Raw genomic sequence first — 19,724 nt, 5'->3', positions numbered from 1 at the left:
TTATTCTTATCCTTTTTTCCCGCTGTGACGCCGACCCTTTTACCTTTCTCTAGCGGTGCGTTTATATTAGAGAAATCTCTAACGTTCTGAGTTTTATGGACTCGATTAGGTCTAAAATCATAATTCTCATTATTCTCTACCATCAGAAAGTAAACACAATGACTTTTCTTATACAAGGTAAGTATTTAACATTCATCAACGGAAATATGAAAATAGTTAAGTTTGTCTTAAGGTTATGGTAACTACAAACACACATAAATTTATCATTGATTAGAACTTGGAACTCTTGGGTAGAGCAGCAAAACAATTTATTGCCTTTAATGAGGATTCAAAATCACAAATAAATTACAAACCTCTTGCAATAATATTAATTCACGAGGAAAATACTGAGTGATGTGCCAAATTTAACACTGTTCTTGAGTGTATCTTTTCACTATCTTGATCACGTCGATCATCTATCATAGAGATTATTTTAACAGTCTTGTCAGTCGACGATGACAACTGGTCACAGTTGTAGGTGCAGATCATGAAATGTCAACATTTCTTTTAAAAATTATAAATTACAAGGTCTAATATGTAACTTCGTTTTTAAAAGTTAATATAGTGCTGAGTTAAATTACAAAACTACTAAAATACGGAAAAGTGATGCTACAAAATTACATAAAATATTTGGCAAAATTTATATCATAAATTGTATTAAATGTATTTAGATATATGATAATCATTTTTTATGCATAAAATATTTGATAAAATATGTATAATGATATGGGATTATGAATGGCAAAATATTATTCTTATATATTTATTTTCTATCTTACTTATATTTAAGTGATATTATCAATAGGAGATTAGTAAGCTAAATATAATGTATGGACAATTGAAGATGACAACGAATTATTACAACTCATGGTTGGACTGCCACACAAGGATGATAAGATAGAAGTGGAGTCTTTAGTTAAAAAAAATTCGTAGAAACAAAACTATTACCCGCTCTAAAAAATACTTGCAATTGAAAATACTTTCATACAATATCAAAGTCGTTTAAAGTGGTTCAAACAGATATACAACAACTATTGTAAACTTATGCGTCATAACTTTGGTTTTGGATGGGATCCTGAGACGAAGAAATTCACGGATCCTGAAGAAATATGGAAGGACTATTTTAAGGCTATAGTATTTTCTATTTAAAATAATAAAATTTACATTTATGATTAGAATTATAACTACTTTTAACACTTGCTATTTTTCATTCTTTGCAGTCTCACCCGAAAGATGACATTATCGGACAGATACATTTGAGGATTATGAATATCTGAGAATTACAGTTGGAAATGGAACTACTACAAGAAAATACTCGATGGGACTAGGATATGACACTGATGCAAGAACATTAGAGGTTGAAGGAAATCCAAGTACTACTGTGTTAGATGATTACGTGTTTAATCGTAATACTAGTGAATTCTTGCAAAGTGATAGACAAAAATCTTCATATGAGCCTTCATTTTCCAAGGAGTCTGCTCCACCATTACCATCTCAACCCATAAGTTTGGAAGTTACTCCAACCACTAAACAAAGAGATAGGACCGAGCTTGAAGGAAAATCAAGTATATTCAAGAATACTGATACAGATGTTATATATAGAGTCTCTGAAACTCTTGAAAAGGTGGCTTCAAAAATAGAATCAATAGGGAATATAGGTGAAGGTTGTTGGGATGCTATCAAGGAGGTCCCAAATTTGGATTATCGTACTCGATACAAAGTACTTAATTTGCTTAATACCAAATTAAAGAATATTGATTTCTTGAAAATGACCATTGAAGAGCGCTCAGGATGGATAGACTATAAATTGAATGAATTGAATGAGGGAATTTTTTGGCATGATTAGTGATGATGTTTATTATGTTAAAATTTTATTATATATTTTTTTGAATTGTTTACTTGTGATTGAACTAGCAATAATTTCTTGGTTCAAATTATTTATAAATTTACAAATTTTAAGTTGATTATCATTTATATCTTGCTTTGATTATAATTGGAATGATTTTCATAAATTATTAGAGTTTTTTATTTTAGTTTCTTGTTTGATATCAGATGGTTCATTTAAATGTCAAACATCAACATGCATGAAGTAGAAAAACAAATAGAAGAAGAGGTATAGAAAGAAGAATTAAACGAAACGCTTAGGTGTTTGTTGGTAGAATTTTATAGGATCATGTGTGTTGATTGAGCATATAGCTTATATGCGTAGTGAACTTGTCCGTCGTCCCTTAAGTAGACGACCAATAACTTCCAAACGATATAATTATATTCATAGAATATTAAAAGAGGATCCAACACACTTTCGAGAAATTTATAGAATGCACCTTGGTGTATTTTTAAAATTGTACAACATCCTTAGAGAAAAAAATACCATTGTAAGATACAAGATATATTTGTATTGAAGAAATGGTTGTCATGTTTTTACTCGTTGTTGGTCACAATACTCGATATTCTTTGATTTGTAAAACATTTGATCGATCACACTACAATACTAGCCAAAACTTCAACAAGGTGTTGAAAGCATTAAATAGCATTGTAGCAGATATGATAGTCAAACCTGGATCTATAGTACCTGAGAGAATAAGGGAGAGTATAAGATTTTGTCCTTACTTTAAAGTAAGTAATGAAAAACTTCTATTATTATTATTATTATTATTATTATTATTATTATTATTATTATTATTATTATTTTGTCATTGTTACATGATTGTAATGGAGCTATTAATGGCAATCATTTTCCAACAATGGTGTTTGGACATGATACTAATAGTTATCGTAATCGTCATGAAATGATTTCTCAAAATGTTTTGGTAGCTTGTAACTTTAATTTAGAATTCATACATGTGCTCAGTGGATGGGAGGGATCTGCTCATGATTCAAATGTTCTGACAGATGCTTTATCCAGAAATAACGAGCTTAAAGTTCCACAAGGTATATATATTTTGTTTTATATGTTACTTTCTTATTTTATTTTATTTTATTTTTGTAATTTTTTAAAATTACATATGTTATTTATATTTGGTTTGGTTTTATAGATAAATACTTTTTAGTTGATGGTGGATATCCGAATCGGTGTCAATTTTTAGCTCCATTTCGAAGTGTGCAATATCCTCTCTAGGAATTCACTGGCCAAGGTCGCCACCCAGAAAATGAAAAGGAGTTGTTCAATCTTCGTCATGTCTTCTTGAGGAATGTCATTGAGAGGGTATTTGGAATATTTAAATTGAGATTTAAAATATTCAAAACAGTTCCTCCATTTTCGTATACTACACAAGTCGAGCTTATTTTGCTTGTTCCGGATTGCATAATTTTTTTCACAAGGAGTATCGTTCTGATGAATTTCCAGTTGAACTAGAAAATAAAGCTTCATCATCTCTGCCAGAACAAGTTCATGGTGTTGATTGCTTTGATCAATTATTTGATACTCAAGAACAACAACGAGCAAATGTCAATGTATGAAGAGATACAATAGCTAATCAAATGTGAAGGGATGTTTATCATACTGGCAATAACGAAACTTAGAATTTTTCTTTCCCGTAAATCTACAAGTTTTCATGAAAAAATTTATAAATGTCTGTAAAAGTCTTGTAAAAAAGTCTATAAAACTCCATAGAATTCTTTTCATAACTATATGAGATTCTATTAAAGTCAATAAAAATCTATCAACTATACCAAAGTCTATCATTAAAAAAAAAGTAAATGAAAGTCATTCTATCTCTTAATTGAATACACCCCCGAAAGGCTTTAAAAGAGGGGCTTTGAGGAGATTTGAGGAGTTAATCTTTGGAGATTCTGAGGTGAAGTACTTGTGCATTTTCAGATTAACAAATAACAAGGGGTTATTCTCAAGCAATCAATAGTGATCAAAAGCAAGATTCTTGTAAAGTTGTTTACATTCTTATATTTGATTTTGTATCTTGTATTGTTGTTGTATTGCCGTGAAATATGTTGTAAGAGATTTTTCTGTCTCCAGAAGGTATCCAAAAAGGAAAAGTTTATAGTGGAGGGAGATGACTAAGAGTAGTTTTTGGATTAATTAGTTACATAAGAAACAAATACTAAGTAAATCTCGGAATTGTACATGTATGTGACATCGATTTTGTATTCAAGTTTCCGCTACGTATTCAAAAGACAAGTACGAGAAGGACATAAAGCAATCAGAACTATTTATCCTCCTCTCCCTCTTTTAGGTCGCACGGGTCCTAACAAAGATGCCTATCTTCTTCTTCTTCTTCTTCTTCTTCTTCTTCTTCTTCTTCTTCTTTACGAAAACAGAGATGCCTATCTTGTTCTATATATTTTTAGTTTAGGAAGGAAAATGAGTGTCTATTTGATTCACTATGAACTAGTCAAAACAAATTCAATTAGTTCAAATCCACATGACCTAAATCATCACACCAACACGATACCCAAATTAAATTTATCCATGCGATTTAACTTATTTCGTCATCTATAAAATTTAATAAAAATTAAATAAATAAATTTTAGTATCTGTAAAAGATAGATAAAAATATGATTTTTTAACCGTCATAGTAGATAGCTCTAAACCCCATTAATTTTAATGTGTTTTAATTAGAAATGATTAGTTGTATTCAGAATTATAGTCGTACTCTGAATTTCAACGAGGCATCATGTCTTTTCGTATTTAATGGTGAGGGCCGTGTTTGCCTAAGCAACCGCGGTAAATGTAATGACTAATAGTCAGAGATGTGGAAATTGAAAGCTAATTAATTAAATTGAATTCCAAGTGCATGGACGTATAACATTGACTTTTTAATTAATTTTTTTTTCGGTAATCTTGATATTCAACTCTTGATTCTAAGAATTTTGGAAATGAACTCAACCCTATAGAAATTTAGAAATTTTTCATGACCACTAGAATAATTAAATTTGAAAGTGTGAACGATACATAGCTCCGTAGCCAACATTTCAAGATTATCTTTCCATTCGAGAAACTTAATCCGATCCACAATTAGGAAACGATATTTCGTAGATGTCTGATTACTCTTGCACCGTAGCCTAAGGCACGTATAACATCGACTTTGAACCTTACTTTGGAACTCAGTAATTCCACAAAACTAATCTTTCAGAATAACATTGACTCTTTATTATTATTATTATTATTATTATTATTATTATTATTATTATTATTATTATTATTATTATTATTATTATGTGGAAAAACAGGATGCATGATTGAAATTTCACATCACATTGTTAAACACAACGCATACGTCTATGAAGTAACCAGGAAATTAAGCAATGTAATGGTGATCGAGGGCCGTGTTGGCTAAGCAACAACTATAAATGTAGTGACTAATAGCGTGTGGAAATTGAAACCTGAAGTTCCAAGTAGAAGTATAGCCTTAATTAGTAACTTGGAAGTCGGTCAACTCCACAAAACTAACACTTCAAAACAACATCTGACTATTCTTCTTCTTTTGTGGAAAATGAGGATGTATGGTTGAGATTTCACATCATATTCTTAAATATTAATTTAAATGGAATTCGTTAATTCTTTGGTGGGGACAGTAGCTAGGTGTCGTATTCATCTCATTATTGTTTGAAGTCAAGCCCACTGCTAATTTATTGCTAGCTCTAGATAGTTGATAATTATCCCTTCACCATTGTTTAGTGGAAGCCAAAATGCTACGTCTATATGAAGAATCACAGGCCTATACAATTCATTCTGCATTGGTTGGGGACTTCGTAGGAGTACTAAGGACGTAATAATTAGCCAAGTGAGTATTGTTCGCCAAGTTTTATGCATAAATATTGGCAGTGGTGAGTGCATCCTTTTTGCTAGATCTCCTTATCTTACTCAACTGAAATCTTTTTATTAGTGCTTATAGAAAATGGAGAATTAGTACATTCATTACATTTTTCAAGCTTTAACATGATTATATTTTTTTTCTAAAAAATATTCCAAGCAGATTAATTAAATTTTCTCCTGTTATTCCATTTTCCGAATAAATTTGCAACCTTGTGATTAATTATGTAAACTCACAGTTGGAAGTGATGCAGCTAGCATGAACTGATTGATTTCTTTTGGAATAGTTTGATTTTTAATTGACAACTCACAACTGTGTATGTATCTGAATTTCTTAATCAATCTTTCAATTTTGCAGATTACTGTTTTTATATACTCATACAGAATTACAGATAGTTGAAATTAGTAGGACCATGGGATTCACTGAGATATGGCTGCTACTGATTACATTGACACTAGTGAAGGCCTCCATAAATTCAGCAAACACAAATCAGAATTTTACTCTGCCTTCAAATTGTCGCAACCAAACATGTGGGGATATTAAAATTGAGTATCCGTTTGGCATCGGCAATGGTTGCTTTTATGCTGCTGAATTTAATCTTACTTGTTCATATGATTCCGATCCTCCAAGACTCCTATTGGGGGATAGCAATTTACAAGTAAAGGACTTTGATATGAATGTGCCATTGGTTTACATTGAATCACCATATGTCATATTGGATGTAGATAAGGAGTCGATCAACACCACACTAATCGACCTCAAGAATTTGCCATTCTCTATGAATAGACAATTTTATTTTCAACAAGCATCCCGGTCGATAACAAATACAAACTTCTTGTACGTGCTTGGTTGCAATGCTACTGCTAGCATAGTTGATCTTGTAACCAATAGCATCGTGGCTGCTTGCTCATCAATATGCACTTCCAATAATACTTCAACAATTGATTATGGATTTACGTCTGGCAATGGATTCTGTAGTATTGATTTGTGGTACCTGAAATCTAACCAGACTTCATTGGCTATTCAATTATCTCGCGCCAATGAGAATGAGAATGAGAATGAGAATAGTGATATGACTACCAACATCACAGCCATCTTATGCACTGAATGTGATCCCCTTGATGAAACGGAATTCGAAAGATTTATAAGAAGGGAAAACAAAACAAGAGCAGAGATCTCTCTCTATTGGTACATCAATAATGACCGTCGTCTTTCGTGTAAAGAGGCCAAGAATTATTCAGCCACTTATGCTTGTCGCAGTCCGAATAGTGACTGCTACGACGTCTACGACTTCTCCGATACTGACGAATTTTATGGATATATTTGTCAATGCCCTTTGGATTATTACGGAAATCCATACTTACCGGATGGTTGTCAATTAGGTGATACTTCTGAATCTCTTTATATATATGTGCATACATACATATATATACAGGCATGTTAAAAAATTATTATTACCTTCTTACCTCCATCGTGTTAATAATAATTTGTTCACCATTATATTATTGCAATGAATGCTTGTTTAAAATTTCAAATTCATATTTGATAATAGCTTATCCTTATGATAGAAGCAAGATAACATTGATGCATTCAACCCATTTAAAATTTGAAATGATTTAATTTAAACAAATTTAGATTTGTTTGTAGTTTGGTTTGGATTTCCATATTCAATACTAGCTTTATATTTTAGATTCGAGTCAAATTTTAATTTTTTTTTTTTACAAAAAATCAAAATCACGCGTATATATCTTTTGAATTAAATTGTATCTCATACAATTAGCTAAAATGTGTAACAATATTTGGCATATCTAATTGACAAATACTCTTTGTTATATTTGACATACCAACGTTAGCGTTTTCCTTCTATGTAAGTAGGCAACACGAATCTTGTATGTTAAACGTTTTGAATTTATTTCTTTTATTAGTTGTATATATATTTCCTATTTTTATTGTATGTTTAATTATAATTGATAAATTTAGTTATTAATAAGTTTTAGCTAAATATAAAACTTATCGAGTATTTCCATAACCCAAATCATACATATGTGATGATTGTATGTATGTTTTCACAGATACAAATTTTACACATATTCCTGCAAAGGATTGTCCAAACAAATGTGGAAATATCACAGTCTCTTTTCCATTTGGTTTAAAGGAGAAGTGTTATCGATCACAAGAGTTTGCCCTATCATGCAATGAGTCAACTCAGCCTCCAACTCTCCTTTATGATAACAATTTCAAAGTGAATGCAATTTCATTAGAGGATGTGCAATTGGAGCTGCTACAATATGATGAACGATATGGATTACTATCCGAGAAATATTTCCCTTCAAGTAAAGAACAAGTCATCTATAATTGGGTAGTTGGCTATGATACTTGCGACGATGTGAAGAACAAGAGCGCCTTTGCATGTCTCGCTCAACACAGCTCTTGTTTGGACGTGAATATCACAAAAGATGATGGAAGGTACGAGCATTCAGCATATGCATATCGATGCGAATGCATTGGAGGCTACGAGGGAAACCCTTACATTGATGATGGATGTCAAGGTACTAAAATTAAAATAGCTTGTTCAAATGTAAATTTAGTAATCTATAATAATATATAACTTGGACTTGAGAAATAATGATAAATTTTGTGAATTTTAGAAATCGGCCCATGCAATTCTTCTTCAAATGTTTGCAAAGGAATTTGCACAAACATAAAAGGTGGTTTCAATTGTACATGTCCCTTGGGAACATCAGGAGATCCTCTAACTGGACCGTGCATCCCAAACAAAAAGAAAATTCTTTTGTTAGGTAAGATCTCAATTATATATAATAATGTTTGTCATTCATTTGATTATGCAACAAAATAAGTTTAAAAAAATGGAATGTATACATAGATATATTATTCAGCATCACTAAAAGAAAAGCTAAGCTATATATTATTAATTTATGAAGTTGATATTGGTATATGATGCAGGGGTCCTTGTTGGTGCAAGCAGTGGAATATTTCTTTTGTTCTTATGCATTACGTTGGTCATCCTAAATAGGAAGTGGAAGGAAAGATATCAAAAGAAAATAAGACAAAGAAATTTTCATCAGAATCATGGTTTATTGCTTCAACAGCTAATCTCCACGAACGAACATGTTAAGGAGAAAACAAATATATTTTCTTTGGAAGAAATAGAAAAGGCAACAAACAATTTTGATGAAACTCGAGTACTTGGAAGGGGAGGACATGGAATCGTCTACAAAGGAATTTTATCTGATCAAAGAGTTGTTGCCATAAAAAAATCAAAAACGGTTAAAAAGAGTGAGATTGACCAATTCATAAATGAGATAGTTCTTCTTTCTCAGATAAATCATAGAAATGTAGTTAAGTTATTTGGATGTTGCTTGGAAACTGAAGTTCCTTTATTAATTTATGAATTTATCACAAATGGAGCCCTTTCAGATCATCTTCATGTTGTGCAAGGTGAATCTAAATTATCATGGGATGATCGTCTCAGGATCGCCACAGAATCTGCAGGAGCACTTGCCTATCTACACTCAGCTGCTTCTATATCTATTTTCCATAGGGATGTCAAATCATCAAATATTCTTTTAGATGATACTTTAAGGGCAAAGGTATCGGACTTTGGAGCATCAAAATTTATTCCTCTTGATCAAACACACATAGTTACTGTCATACATGGCACCTTGGGTTACTTGGATCCGGAGTATTATCAAACTTGTCAATTGACGGAAAAGAGTGATGTCTATAGCTTTGGAGTTATTCTTCTTGAGCTTTTAACAGGAAAGAAACCGATCTACTTAACCAACATTGGGTCACAACAAAATCTAGCAATTAATTTCCTTCAAACAACAAGAGAGAAGATGCCCTTTAAGCTCATAGATGATTGTATTTTGCAAGAAGGAACAGAGCAAGAGCTTCTTGAAATGAGTAGTTTGATAGAAATGTGTCTAAGTTTGAAAGGAGCGCAAAGGCCTACAATGAAAGAAGTTGAGTATAAATTGCAAGGCATAAGAAGGACAAGAATGAAAAAGAAAGGACTTTGTATTCCGGAAAGCAACGAGGAAACAGAATGCTTAGTCACCCTTTCATCTTCCTCTTCTTCAGAATTGGCAAACCAAATAAATCAAGAAAATTCCAGAAATTATAGCTCAGAGAAAGAATTCATGTAGTCACAAAATTATCCACGGTAAGCTTATTTATGCATATGCAAGTTCATGTACAATATGCATCCATGTGTAATATATCATCGTGAACTTTATTTACTTAATTTTGTAGATGTTGATGTATTTGCTATCTAATATACACTCCATCTTGTCTCTAAATTTAGATAAATTAAATTTCATGTACAATCTGCATCCATGTGTTGTCATCTTTAACTGTGTACAAGTAATTCTGCAGACACTAATGTATTTGTTATCTAATATATATATATTTGATCTTGTCTCCAAGTTTAGATCATAAATTGAATTCCTATATTTGATCTTGTCTAATAACTTAATTGGTCAATTCACTCATTTAAGCAAGGAGTAACAATTGATATCACAGTGAAGCTAATGCATGGTGAGGTGTTGGTAAAGCACTATTAGTGTGATGCTTTAACCATCATTAGACCTCAGATGTTGGGAATTAGAGAAATTTATAAATTTAGATAAGTGAGTTACTATTAACTTTAAATTTGTGCATTTGGGATTCACAAAGTTAATAGATTAGTTCGCTCATTTAAGGGGGCGTTTGGTTTAGGGGAATAGGAGTGGGAAATGGGAATGTGAATCATTGATTGTCATTGTTAATGTTTGGATTATAGGAATAGGTGATCCTGTCCGGAAGCTGAATCAACAGACACTGGGTACGTGGCACTCTCCGGTTGTTGACGTGGATCCTTGACTGCTGGTGCACACCTCCGGTGAACCTGCAAAGAAGTCGGGCCGGGAAAGGGTTCCCGGCGACGACCCTCCGACGCTCAAGTAAGAAACATGAGTAGCAAAGAAGTGGCTCTAAGGATTCTTTTTTTACATACCTCCGGTGAAGTCTGATGGTTCATATATATAGAGCCACGGGGGCTTAATGCACATAATCCGAAGTACACACGTGTCACACCCCATACCGCAGCATAAGCTTGTCAGGCAAGCATACCTGACTCCATGTTGCTTCAGTCTGAGCGTCTTTTCGATGGGACAGCAGAACTTTCTCTCGACCCATACTGAGTATGGTCTGATCTTTGACCATGCTTGTTGTCATCAACAGGGGTTACTGAAATGACGTTCGCACTGTCCTCTACTCTTTGACTGTCGTTTCTCGGATCGACCACCGAGCCGCTCGGCCAGAACCCTCGTCTGATTTGGCGTAAGTGGTCGTCCGTCAAGGAAGGCTCAGGGTCGTCCATCCGCTCGGCTCTCACCGCCTGAGATCTTGGCCGATCGGGCACACGGCTCGACCTTTACTTCCGCGGTGTAGCACGGCCGGGCGGGTTATCCGCTCGGCCCTATGATCCTCCCACTTCGATTCCCTGGGGTTGACCCTCCTTTGACTGCTGACCTACACGTGTCATCGGCTTTTCCCTTATGAGGGCCCCCCCGGTCTTACCACTGGATCACTTGCCTTCCCCTCAAGTCTAGTCGAAGGAGGCGGAGTCCGACTGACTGGACTGCCGACCTGATCGAATAAGGGCTGCTGTACTAGGCCGCTCGGCCGAGCTAGGGAATGCTCATCTGCTCGGCTTACATTCTTTGTCAAGTCCGTTCGGCTCTATTACCGGGTCGGTGTTGACGCTTGTTGCACGCGTGCTGCGTGCGGTGGCAGGCGCTCATTAAATGCGCCCTGTGTCTTGTTGACATGTGGCGTTGTCGCTATCGTCAGCGTACGGCGCTGGCCTCACCTCCGATGGGACAACCGCCATTTGAAATGAACGGCTGGATGATGGCCTCGTTCTTTACGACCTGGATCGGACGGTGGAGGCTGCTCGAGGCCGACGTTATAAAGCTCACGGCATCTCTTCCTCGCCGCATTTCTGCTTCATCCACCTCCGACGCCCCTCTGCTCTTTTCTTCTCCGGCGACCTTGCTCCTCAACTCTTCGGCAACCCCAAGGCCCCAGTCGATCATCCTTTTGCTCGTAAGCCCTCCTTTTCCTTGCTTCCCCCCTCCTTTTCTTTCTGTTAGTTGTTTCCTCCATTCGGCCGCCCTTTATTTCTTGTTCGAACCCTTCTTTTTAGTCCCGCATTCCTTTGTCTTTCGACCATGACTAGCACTTCACAGCCGACCGGCGGCGCTCCTGGTCTTTGGTACACGACCATGGAGAGCCGATTTGACGAGGAGGACGCCCTGCGCCTCACTCGAACATATAACCTGTCGGTCGACCACCACATAGTATTAGCCACCCCCACCGACCGGCCTCATGACTTGCCGCCCGACGCTGTTCTTTTCTTCCGAGACCAATTTTTGGTCGGGCTACGCTTTCCACCCCATAAGTTTTTCTTGCAAGTATGCAACTACTTTCGCATCCCGCTCGGCCAGATAGTTCCCAATTCCATAAGGCTGCTGAGCGGGGTGATAATTCTCTTTAAATTGAACGGCATCCCCCTCGACCCCAAAATTTTCCATTACTTCTATTACCCTAAGCAAGCCGAGTGGGGTACTTTCATTTTCCAGTCTAGGATAGGTTTCGTCCTTTTTGATAACATGCCGAGCTCCAACAAACATTGGAAGGAGCATTTCTTCTACATTAGTTTCCCCGAGCCATCGGCCTTCCGTATCAAATGGCAGACGGCGATGCCATCACAACCGGAGCTCGGCAAGTTTAGGGGCGATCCGGCCTACCTTCATGCAGCCGACCGGCTAGTCGGACAGCGATACCACATCGACAAGCTGCTCCTTCCGGGAGTACTATATATATTTGGCTTGTCCCCTATTCCGGCCGACCTGCCTTGCAGCATGAGTAAGTTCTCTTATCATCCTCTTTCTTTTGTTCTAACTGATTTATTCTTTGCTTCTGCAGCCGAAGTCATGTGGCGCGCCAAGGCTACCGAGCGGCTGAAACTGAGAGCCGTTGAGATCGAGGCGGCCAAGAATAGAGAGGTTGCCGAGCGGGGCTTGACCTCAGTCGGTCCGGCCACGGGGGAGGGTGAGGGGACCCAAATTGTCCTTGAAGCCTTAGACGCTTCTACCTCTCTCGGCGAGGCTACAGGCGATGTAGAGCCCTCTACTCAAGTTGGGGTAGAGGGCCGCTCGGCCGACGAAGCCCCCTTAGCAACTCGGAAGCGCGGGCCACCAGAGCGAGTTTCCCAGCCGACCACATCTGACGAACGGCGCTCCGAGCGGGGCGATGAAGCTCCAGTGCTATCCGGGACTGTCTCTATAGAGAGCACCCCCACTCCGCACGGCTCTCCAAGGGCTGCCTCTGAGGTGCCGCCCTCCAGCCCTCCCCGAGCCATGCGGCGCCTTAGGCGATTGGGCGACCGTCCTTCTTCCTCCACCGGTGAGCCGTCCGGTAAGGCCGCTGCGCCCTAGGGTGATCTGAGCGGCCCGAGGTTGATAAAAACGGTCTTGCGCCTCCCGTCGGAAGAATACTTGGCGGCTGCTGATCGGTCGGTGGTCCCCGAGCAGCAGATCACCCTTACGGGTCCTCTCGCCAAAGCTTGGGAGGATGCTCGGCTCCGAATTGCAATGATGACTCCCGGTCAGCTCGGCGACAGCAATTTACAACATGCGACCGGGGTATGTTCTTTTACTTTGTTGGTTATTTTGGGTATGTTCGCAGAACTGGGTGGAGCAGATTGCCATCAGCAATCGCCTAGCCGAACTGGAGGACGAGCTGAAAAAGCTCAAGGCCGCGGGAGAAAGCAGACAATCGACGGCCGCTCTGGAGAAGGCCAAAAGGTTGCTGGAAGCCGAACGGGGTAAGTCCTCCGGCTTGTTGAGCGAAGTGGCCCGCCTCGAAGCCTTGGTCAAGCAGCGGGACAAGGAAATAAAAACTGCGACCACCCGGAAGCGCAAAACCATCGATGACATGGATATAATGAAGGTAGAGAACCGGGGGTTAGAGCAGCGGGTGAAGGAGCTGGACGCCTCACTGACCGCCGAACGGGAGGGCCGCTCCGCCGACCAGGCTAAAGCGGAAGGGGCTTTGCAAGATCTTCAAGCTGCCCTTGACGCTTCCAAGACTACTCTCAAAGAGTATCAAGACGGGGAGCCCAGTCGGTCGGCGGAGGTGCGCAAAGCATTCGTCCGCTCGGACGAATTTGACGAAAGGTTTAGCGACAAGCTATCCTTAACCTTTGAAGAGGCGATCAAAGTGGCGGTGGACTACATGAAGACCAAGGGCCACATACCTGCCGAGCTGTCCGCCCCCCCCCCCCCCCCCCTCGAAGATCTAGCGGCCATGATGGGCTCCATCCCCGACTCTCTTTTTAATTTCGATGACTGTGAATGAGGGTTTGTGAGGTTTCTTTCAAGTATCTATGATCTTCTGTATGCTTGCTGCTCGGGGCAAATATTATAAATTTTATCTGTCCGCTGTTCGGCGTGAATGAATTTTTTCTTTTGTTATTTGTTTGTTCGACCAGCGTCCAACCTCTAACTTTCGTCTCGGTCATAGTTTTCTCGCGTCAAGTACATTTTATAAAGGAGCCGCTCGGCCATACGATGTCTTCATTCTCGCTTTTACGGCAGGCCCGATCACGGGTCGGCCCTTACAACCGAGAACCACGCAGAGAGTCATCCGTCCGGCGGCCTTATAGGCTCCGGTTGCCCGCCTTTTGACGTCGAATTTTACCATCGGACCTCGACTGTCTTCCGATCGGAAGGTTTATAGACGCCGATTCATCTCTCCGTTTTTAACATCGAAGCTCGACGGTCTTCCGATCGGAGGGTTTATAGACGCCGATTCGTCTCTCGATTTTTAACATCGGAGTTCGACGGTCTTCCGATCGGAGGGTTTATAGACGCCGATTCGTCTCTCGATTTTTAACGTCGGAGCTCGACGGTCTTCCGATCGGAGGGTTTATAGACGCCTATTCGTCTTTCGATTTTTAACGTCGGAGCTCGACGGTCTTCCGATCGGAGGGTTTATAGACGCCGATTCGTCTCTCGATTTTTAACGTCGGAGCTCGACGGTCTTCCGATCGGAGGGTTTATAGACGCCGATTCGTCTCTCGATTTTTAACGTCGGAGCTCGACGGTCTTCCGATCGGAGGGCTTATAGACGCCGATTCGTCTCTCGATTTTTAACGTCGGAGCTCGATGGTCTTCCGATCGGAGGGTTTATAGACGCCGATTCGTCTCTCGATTTTTAACGTCGGAGCTCGATGGTCTTCCGATCGGAGGGTTTATAGACGCCGATTCGTCTCTCGATTTTTAACGTCGGAGCTCAACGGTCTTTAAGGCTAACTTTTAGCACTGCCGTTCGGTGAAACCATTTGCCATTATAATTTTTGCTTCCTGCATTACAAGTATATGGGTGACCAAATTATATGTGAAATTACATTAGCGCACCTCTCATCCAGCTCGGTACGGCTGGAGATGATTTGCGCTCCATGGTCGATCCAGCTGCCGCCCGTCTTCATCCTCCAAATAATAAGCACCCGAGCGGAGCTTTTCAATGACCTTGAAGGGGCCCGCCCAGGGAGCTTCCAGCTTGCCGACGTTGCCGACCGGCTTTACCTTCTTCCAGACAAGGTCATCGACTTGGAATGTTCTGGGGATTACGCGTCGGTTGTAGTTTTGCTTCATCCGCTGCTAGTACGCCATCAGCCGGACGGATGCCTTGGCTCGCTCCTCGTCAACCAAATCCAGCTCCATGTTTCTCCGCTCAGCGTTATCATCGTCATAATTCTGGATCCGAGCGGACTCGACGCCGACTTCAACGGGGATAACCGCTTCGCCGCCACACACCAGATGGAAGGGAGTGACGCCAGTTCCTTCCTTCGGAGTAGTTCGGATAGCCCATAAGACGTCGGGCACTTCATCCACCCAGCTTCCTCCCATATGGTCGAGCCGAGCCCTCAAAATGCGAAGAACTTCCCTGTTCGCCACTTCGGCTTGGCCATTGCTTTGGGGATACGCCACGGACGTGAAGTGTTGCTCGATGCCATAACTTTTGCACCAATCTTCGAGCAACTTTCCTGTGAATTGCCGCCCGTTGTCGGAAACAAGTCGACGGGGGATGCCGAACCGACAGATGATGTTCTGCCAGATAAACTTCTTGACCATCTGCTCGGTAATCTTGGCTAGCGGCTCGGCCTCCACCCATTTGGAAAAATAATCAACTGCCACTAGTAGAAATTTCCGTTGCCCGGTCGCCATGGGAAATGAACCCACAATATTCATTCCCCATTGGTCGAAGGGACAGGACACAGTGGCCGCTTTCATTTCTTCCGCCGGTCGGTGTGAGAAATTATGATACTTCTGGCAAGAAAGACAAGTCGCGACGGTCCGAGTGGCGTCTGCTTGTAGGGTTGGCCAGAAGTATCCGGCCAGCAGTATCTTCTTAGCCAGCGATCGTCTGTCCGGATGTCCTCCGCATGATCCTTGATGCACTTCTTGGAGAATGTACTCCGCGTCTTCTGAGCTTACGCATTTCAGTAGAGGGCGAGAGAAAGCCTTTTTGTATAGTTGATCTCCAATAAGTGTGAACCGACCGGCTCTCCTTCTAAGGAGCTGGGCTTCATTGTGATCAGAGGGAGTAGCTCCTGAGTGGAGAAACTCCATGATGGGTGTCCTCCAATCACTAGGAAACGTGAGGCCCTCCATTCAGTCGACATGTGCTACCAAAGCTACCTGTTCAAGTGGATGCTGGATGCTGACCGACACTATCGCACTTGCCAGTTTGGCTAATTCGTCTGCTGCCTGGTTCTCCGCTCGAGGTATCTTCTGGATAATAACTTCTCTGAAATTGGCTTTGAGCTTTTCAAAGGCTTCAGCGTAGAACTTGAGCCGAACGTTGTTAATCTCGAAAGTACCAGAGAGCTGCTGAGCGGCCAGCTGAGAATCTGAATGCAGTGTTATCCATCCGGCTCTCACATGCCGAGCCGCTTGTAGGCCGGCTATAAGGGCCTCATATTCTGCTTCATTATTTGTAGCTCGGTAATCAAGCCGGACGGACAAGTGCATCGTTTCCCCTTGGGGGGAGAGTAACAGTACTCCAACACCGCTTCCGAGCCGAGTAGATGATCCGTCCACAAATATCTTCCACATGGCTTCGGGCTCAGGCTTTTGTACTTCGGTGATAAAATCTGCCAAGGACTGAGCTTTTATCGCCGAACGGGGTTGGTACTGAATGTCAAATTCACTCAACTCTGTGGTCCATTTGATGAGCCACCCGGACGCTTCGGGATTTAACAGTACTCTACCCAATGGGCTGTTCGTCCGGACGATGATAGTATGAGCCAAGAAATAGGGGCGGAGTCGTCGAGCGGCAAGGACTAGAGCGAAAGCCAGCTTCTCGAGCCCGGTGTAGCGAGATTCAGCATCTTTTAAAATATGGCTCAGAAAATATACAGGTTCGTCTCCGCTCGCCCTTACCAGTGCTGAGCCGACTGCTTGCTCGTTTGAAGATAAATAAATACAAAGTGGTTCGCCTACTGCTGGCTTAGCGAGCACGGGTAGAGAGTTCAAGTACGTCTTCAGATCTTCGAACGCCCGATCACATTCTTCGTCCCAGTGAAACTTCGTGGCTTTGCGCAAGATTTTAAAAAATGGCATGCTCCGATCGGCGGTCTTTGAGATAAATCTGGACAGTGCAATTATCCGACCGGTCAGGCGCTGCACTTCCCTTAGATTTCTTGGAGGCGACATATCTTGTAAAGTTTTCACCTTGCTGGGATTTGCTTCGATACCCCGCTCGGTCACTATATAGCCCAAGAAACGCCCACCTTTCGCTCCGAACAGGCATTTCTGAGGGTTTAGCTTAACCTCATACTTCCTCAGCGTTCGGAACGTCTCCTCCATATCTTTGAATAGATCGGCTGCTCGGACGGACTTGATAAGAATGTCGTCCACATATACTTCCAGATTCCGCCCGATCTGCTCCTTGAATACTTTGTTCATCAAGCGCTGATAAGTGGCGCCTGTGTTCTTTAGTCCGAACGGCATCACATTATAGCAGTAGGTGTCGTCGGCGGTAACGAAGCTAACTTTTTCTTGATCTTCCCGGGCGAGCGGCACTTGATGATAGCCCTGATAAGCGTCCAGCATGCAGATCAACTCACAACCGGCTGTGGAGTCCACCAGCTGATCGATTCCGGGCAAAGGATAAAAATCTTTTGGACACGCCTTGTTAAGATCTCGGAAATCAATACAAACTCTCCACTTGTTGCCCGGCTTGGAGACTAATACCACATTTGCTAGCCAGCTCGGGAATTGGACCTCGCGTATATGGCCGGCCTCCAGGAGTTTCTCCACCTCCTCTCGGATGATGGCATTCTGCTCGGCACTGAAATCCCTCTTTCTCTGCTTAACTGGCCGGGCGTCCGGTCGGACATGGAGCTCGTGCTGCGCTATACTCGGCGAAATTTCAGGAAGCTCATGTGTTGACCAGACGAAGACATCACAATTTTTCTGGAGGCATTTGATTATCTCCTCTTTCTGGTCTGTCTCTAGATCGACCGCAATGAACGTGGTGGCCTCCGGCCGGGTCGGGTGAATCTGCACTTCCTCTTTTTCTTCATAAACCAAAGAGGGAGGCTTTTCAGTGATAGCTTTCACCTCGACCCGGGGCGTCTTCCGAGTGGAACTGGATTCTGCTCGGACCATCTTGACGTAACACCGCCGAGCTGCTAATTGGTCTCCTCGTACTTCTCCCACTTTATCCAAGACGGGGAACTTGATCTTCTGGTGGAAGGTGGATACGGCCGCTCGGAACTCGCTGAGCACCGGTCGTCCCAAAATGACGTTGTATGACGAGGGAGAGTCGATTACCACGAAGTTTGCTGTCCGCGTCCTCCTTAGCGGCTCCTCTCCCAGTGAGATAGCCAGTCGGATCTGTCCGACCGGCAGAACTTCGTTGCCCGTGAACCCGTAGAGGGGGTTCGTCATAGGCAGCAGCTCGGCCCGATCGATTTGTAGTTGGTCGAAGGCCTTTTTGAATATAATATTGACCGAGCTCCCTGTGTCAATAAAGACGCGGTGAATAGTGTAATTGGCTATTACCGCTTTAATGAGGAGAGCATCGTCATGTGGCACTTCGACCCCTTCTAAGTCCCTGGGCCCGAAGCTGATCTCGGGTCCACTCGCCCTCTGTTGGCTGCAGCCGACTGCATGGATCTGGAGTTGTCGGACGCTCGCCTTTCTGGCTCGGTTGGAGTCTCCTCCGGTTGGCCCACCAGCTATGATGTTGATTTCCCCTCGGGAAGTGTTGTTTCTGTTTTCTTCTTCCCGAGCGGACGGTCTGGGCTGCTCCCTGGATATCCGAGGATTATTTTCACGCCTCGGAGTGTGGTGCCTTTCCGGAGTTTATCCCTGACGCCTGTCGGGTATCATCCGATCAGCTTCCCGAGGTCTTTGTCTCCTGTCGGATGATGGTGATCGTCGGCCGCCACTCCGAGGAACGGGATGAGCGATCAAGGGGAGACTTCGACAATCTCTGTTGTTGTGCGTGTCCGTTCGGTGAAAGGAACAGAACATGGGCGTCCATTTTTTCTTCGGCTTGGGCCGCTCGGCTGCTACCTCTTGTACATGGGACCTAGCGTGAGGGGAGCGGATTGCTTCAGCTCTGGGTCCTTTGGGGGGCTGATGAGCAGTATGTGGCTTCCGCTCGGCCTGGGGAGCCCGTTCGACGGGTGTTTCTTTTCTTCGGGCCACTTGGGCTTCTTCCACATTGATGTACTCGTTGGCCCGGTGTAACATATGATCGTAGTCTCGAGGTGGCTTCCGGATGAGCGAGCGGAAGAAATCCCCGTCCACGAGACCTTGTGTAAATGCG

At 41.7% G+C, this 19,724-nt stretch overlaps 1 protein-coding gene across 1 annotated transcript; it reads left to right on the top strand.

Moving 5' to 3' along the window:
- The first annotated feature begins 5,668 nt into the window (after positions 1-5,668).
- Positions 5,669-10,110, top strand: LOC121983933 (wall-associated receptor kinase 5-like). The gene is made up of 5 exons (XM_042536638.1): positions 5,669-5,780; positions 6,168-7,192; positions 7,883-8,359; positions 8,459-8,608; positions 8,775-10,110. The coding sequence occupies exons 2-5, from the start codon at positions 6,223-6,225 to the stop codon at positions 9,977-9,979; spliced, it is 2,802 nt and encodes a 933-aa protein (XP_042392572.1). The 5' UTR covers positions 5,669-5,780; positions 6,168-6,222; the 3' UTR covers positions 9,980-10,110.
- The last annotated feature ends 9,614 nt before the right edge of the window (positions 10,111-19,724 follow it).

This window comes from Zingiber officinale, chromosome 5B (genome assembly GCF_018446385.1).
Source record: "Zingiber officinale cultivar Zhangliang chromosome 5B, Zo_v1.1, whole genome shotgun sequence".
NCBI classification, from domain to species: Eukaryota; Viridiplantae; Streptophyta; class Magnoliopsida; order Zingiberales; family Zingiberaceae; genus Zingiber; species Zingiber officinale.
This window is presented reverse-complemented; position numbering and strand designations above follow the sequence as displayed.

Bases quoted from the DNA above. Each gene is read 5' to 3' on its own strand.
- LOC121983933 (XM_042536638.1), top strand. From the start codon at position 6,223: ATGGGATTCACTGAGATATGGCTGCTACTGATTACATTGACACTAGTG. The intron at 7,193-7,882 runs GTGATACTTCTG...ATGTTTTCACAG, and splicing joins ACCGGATGGTTGTCAATTAG to ATACAAATTTTACACATATT. The intron at 8,360-8,458 runs GTACTAAAATTA...TGTGAATTTTAG, and splicing joins CATTGATGATGGATGTCAAG to AAATCGGCCCATGCAATTCT.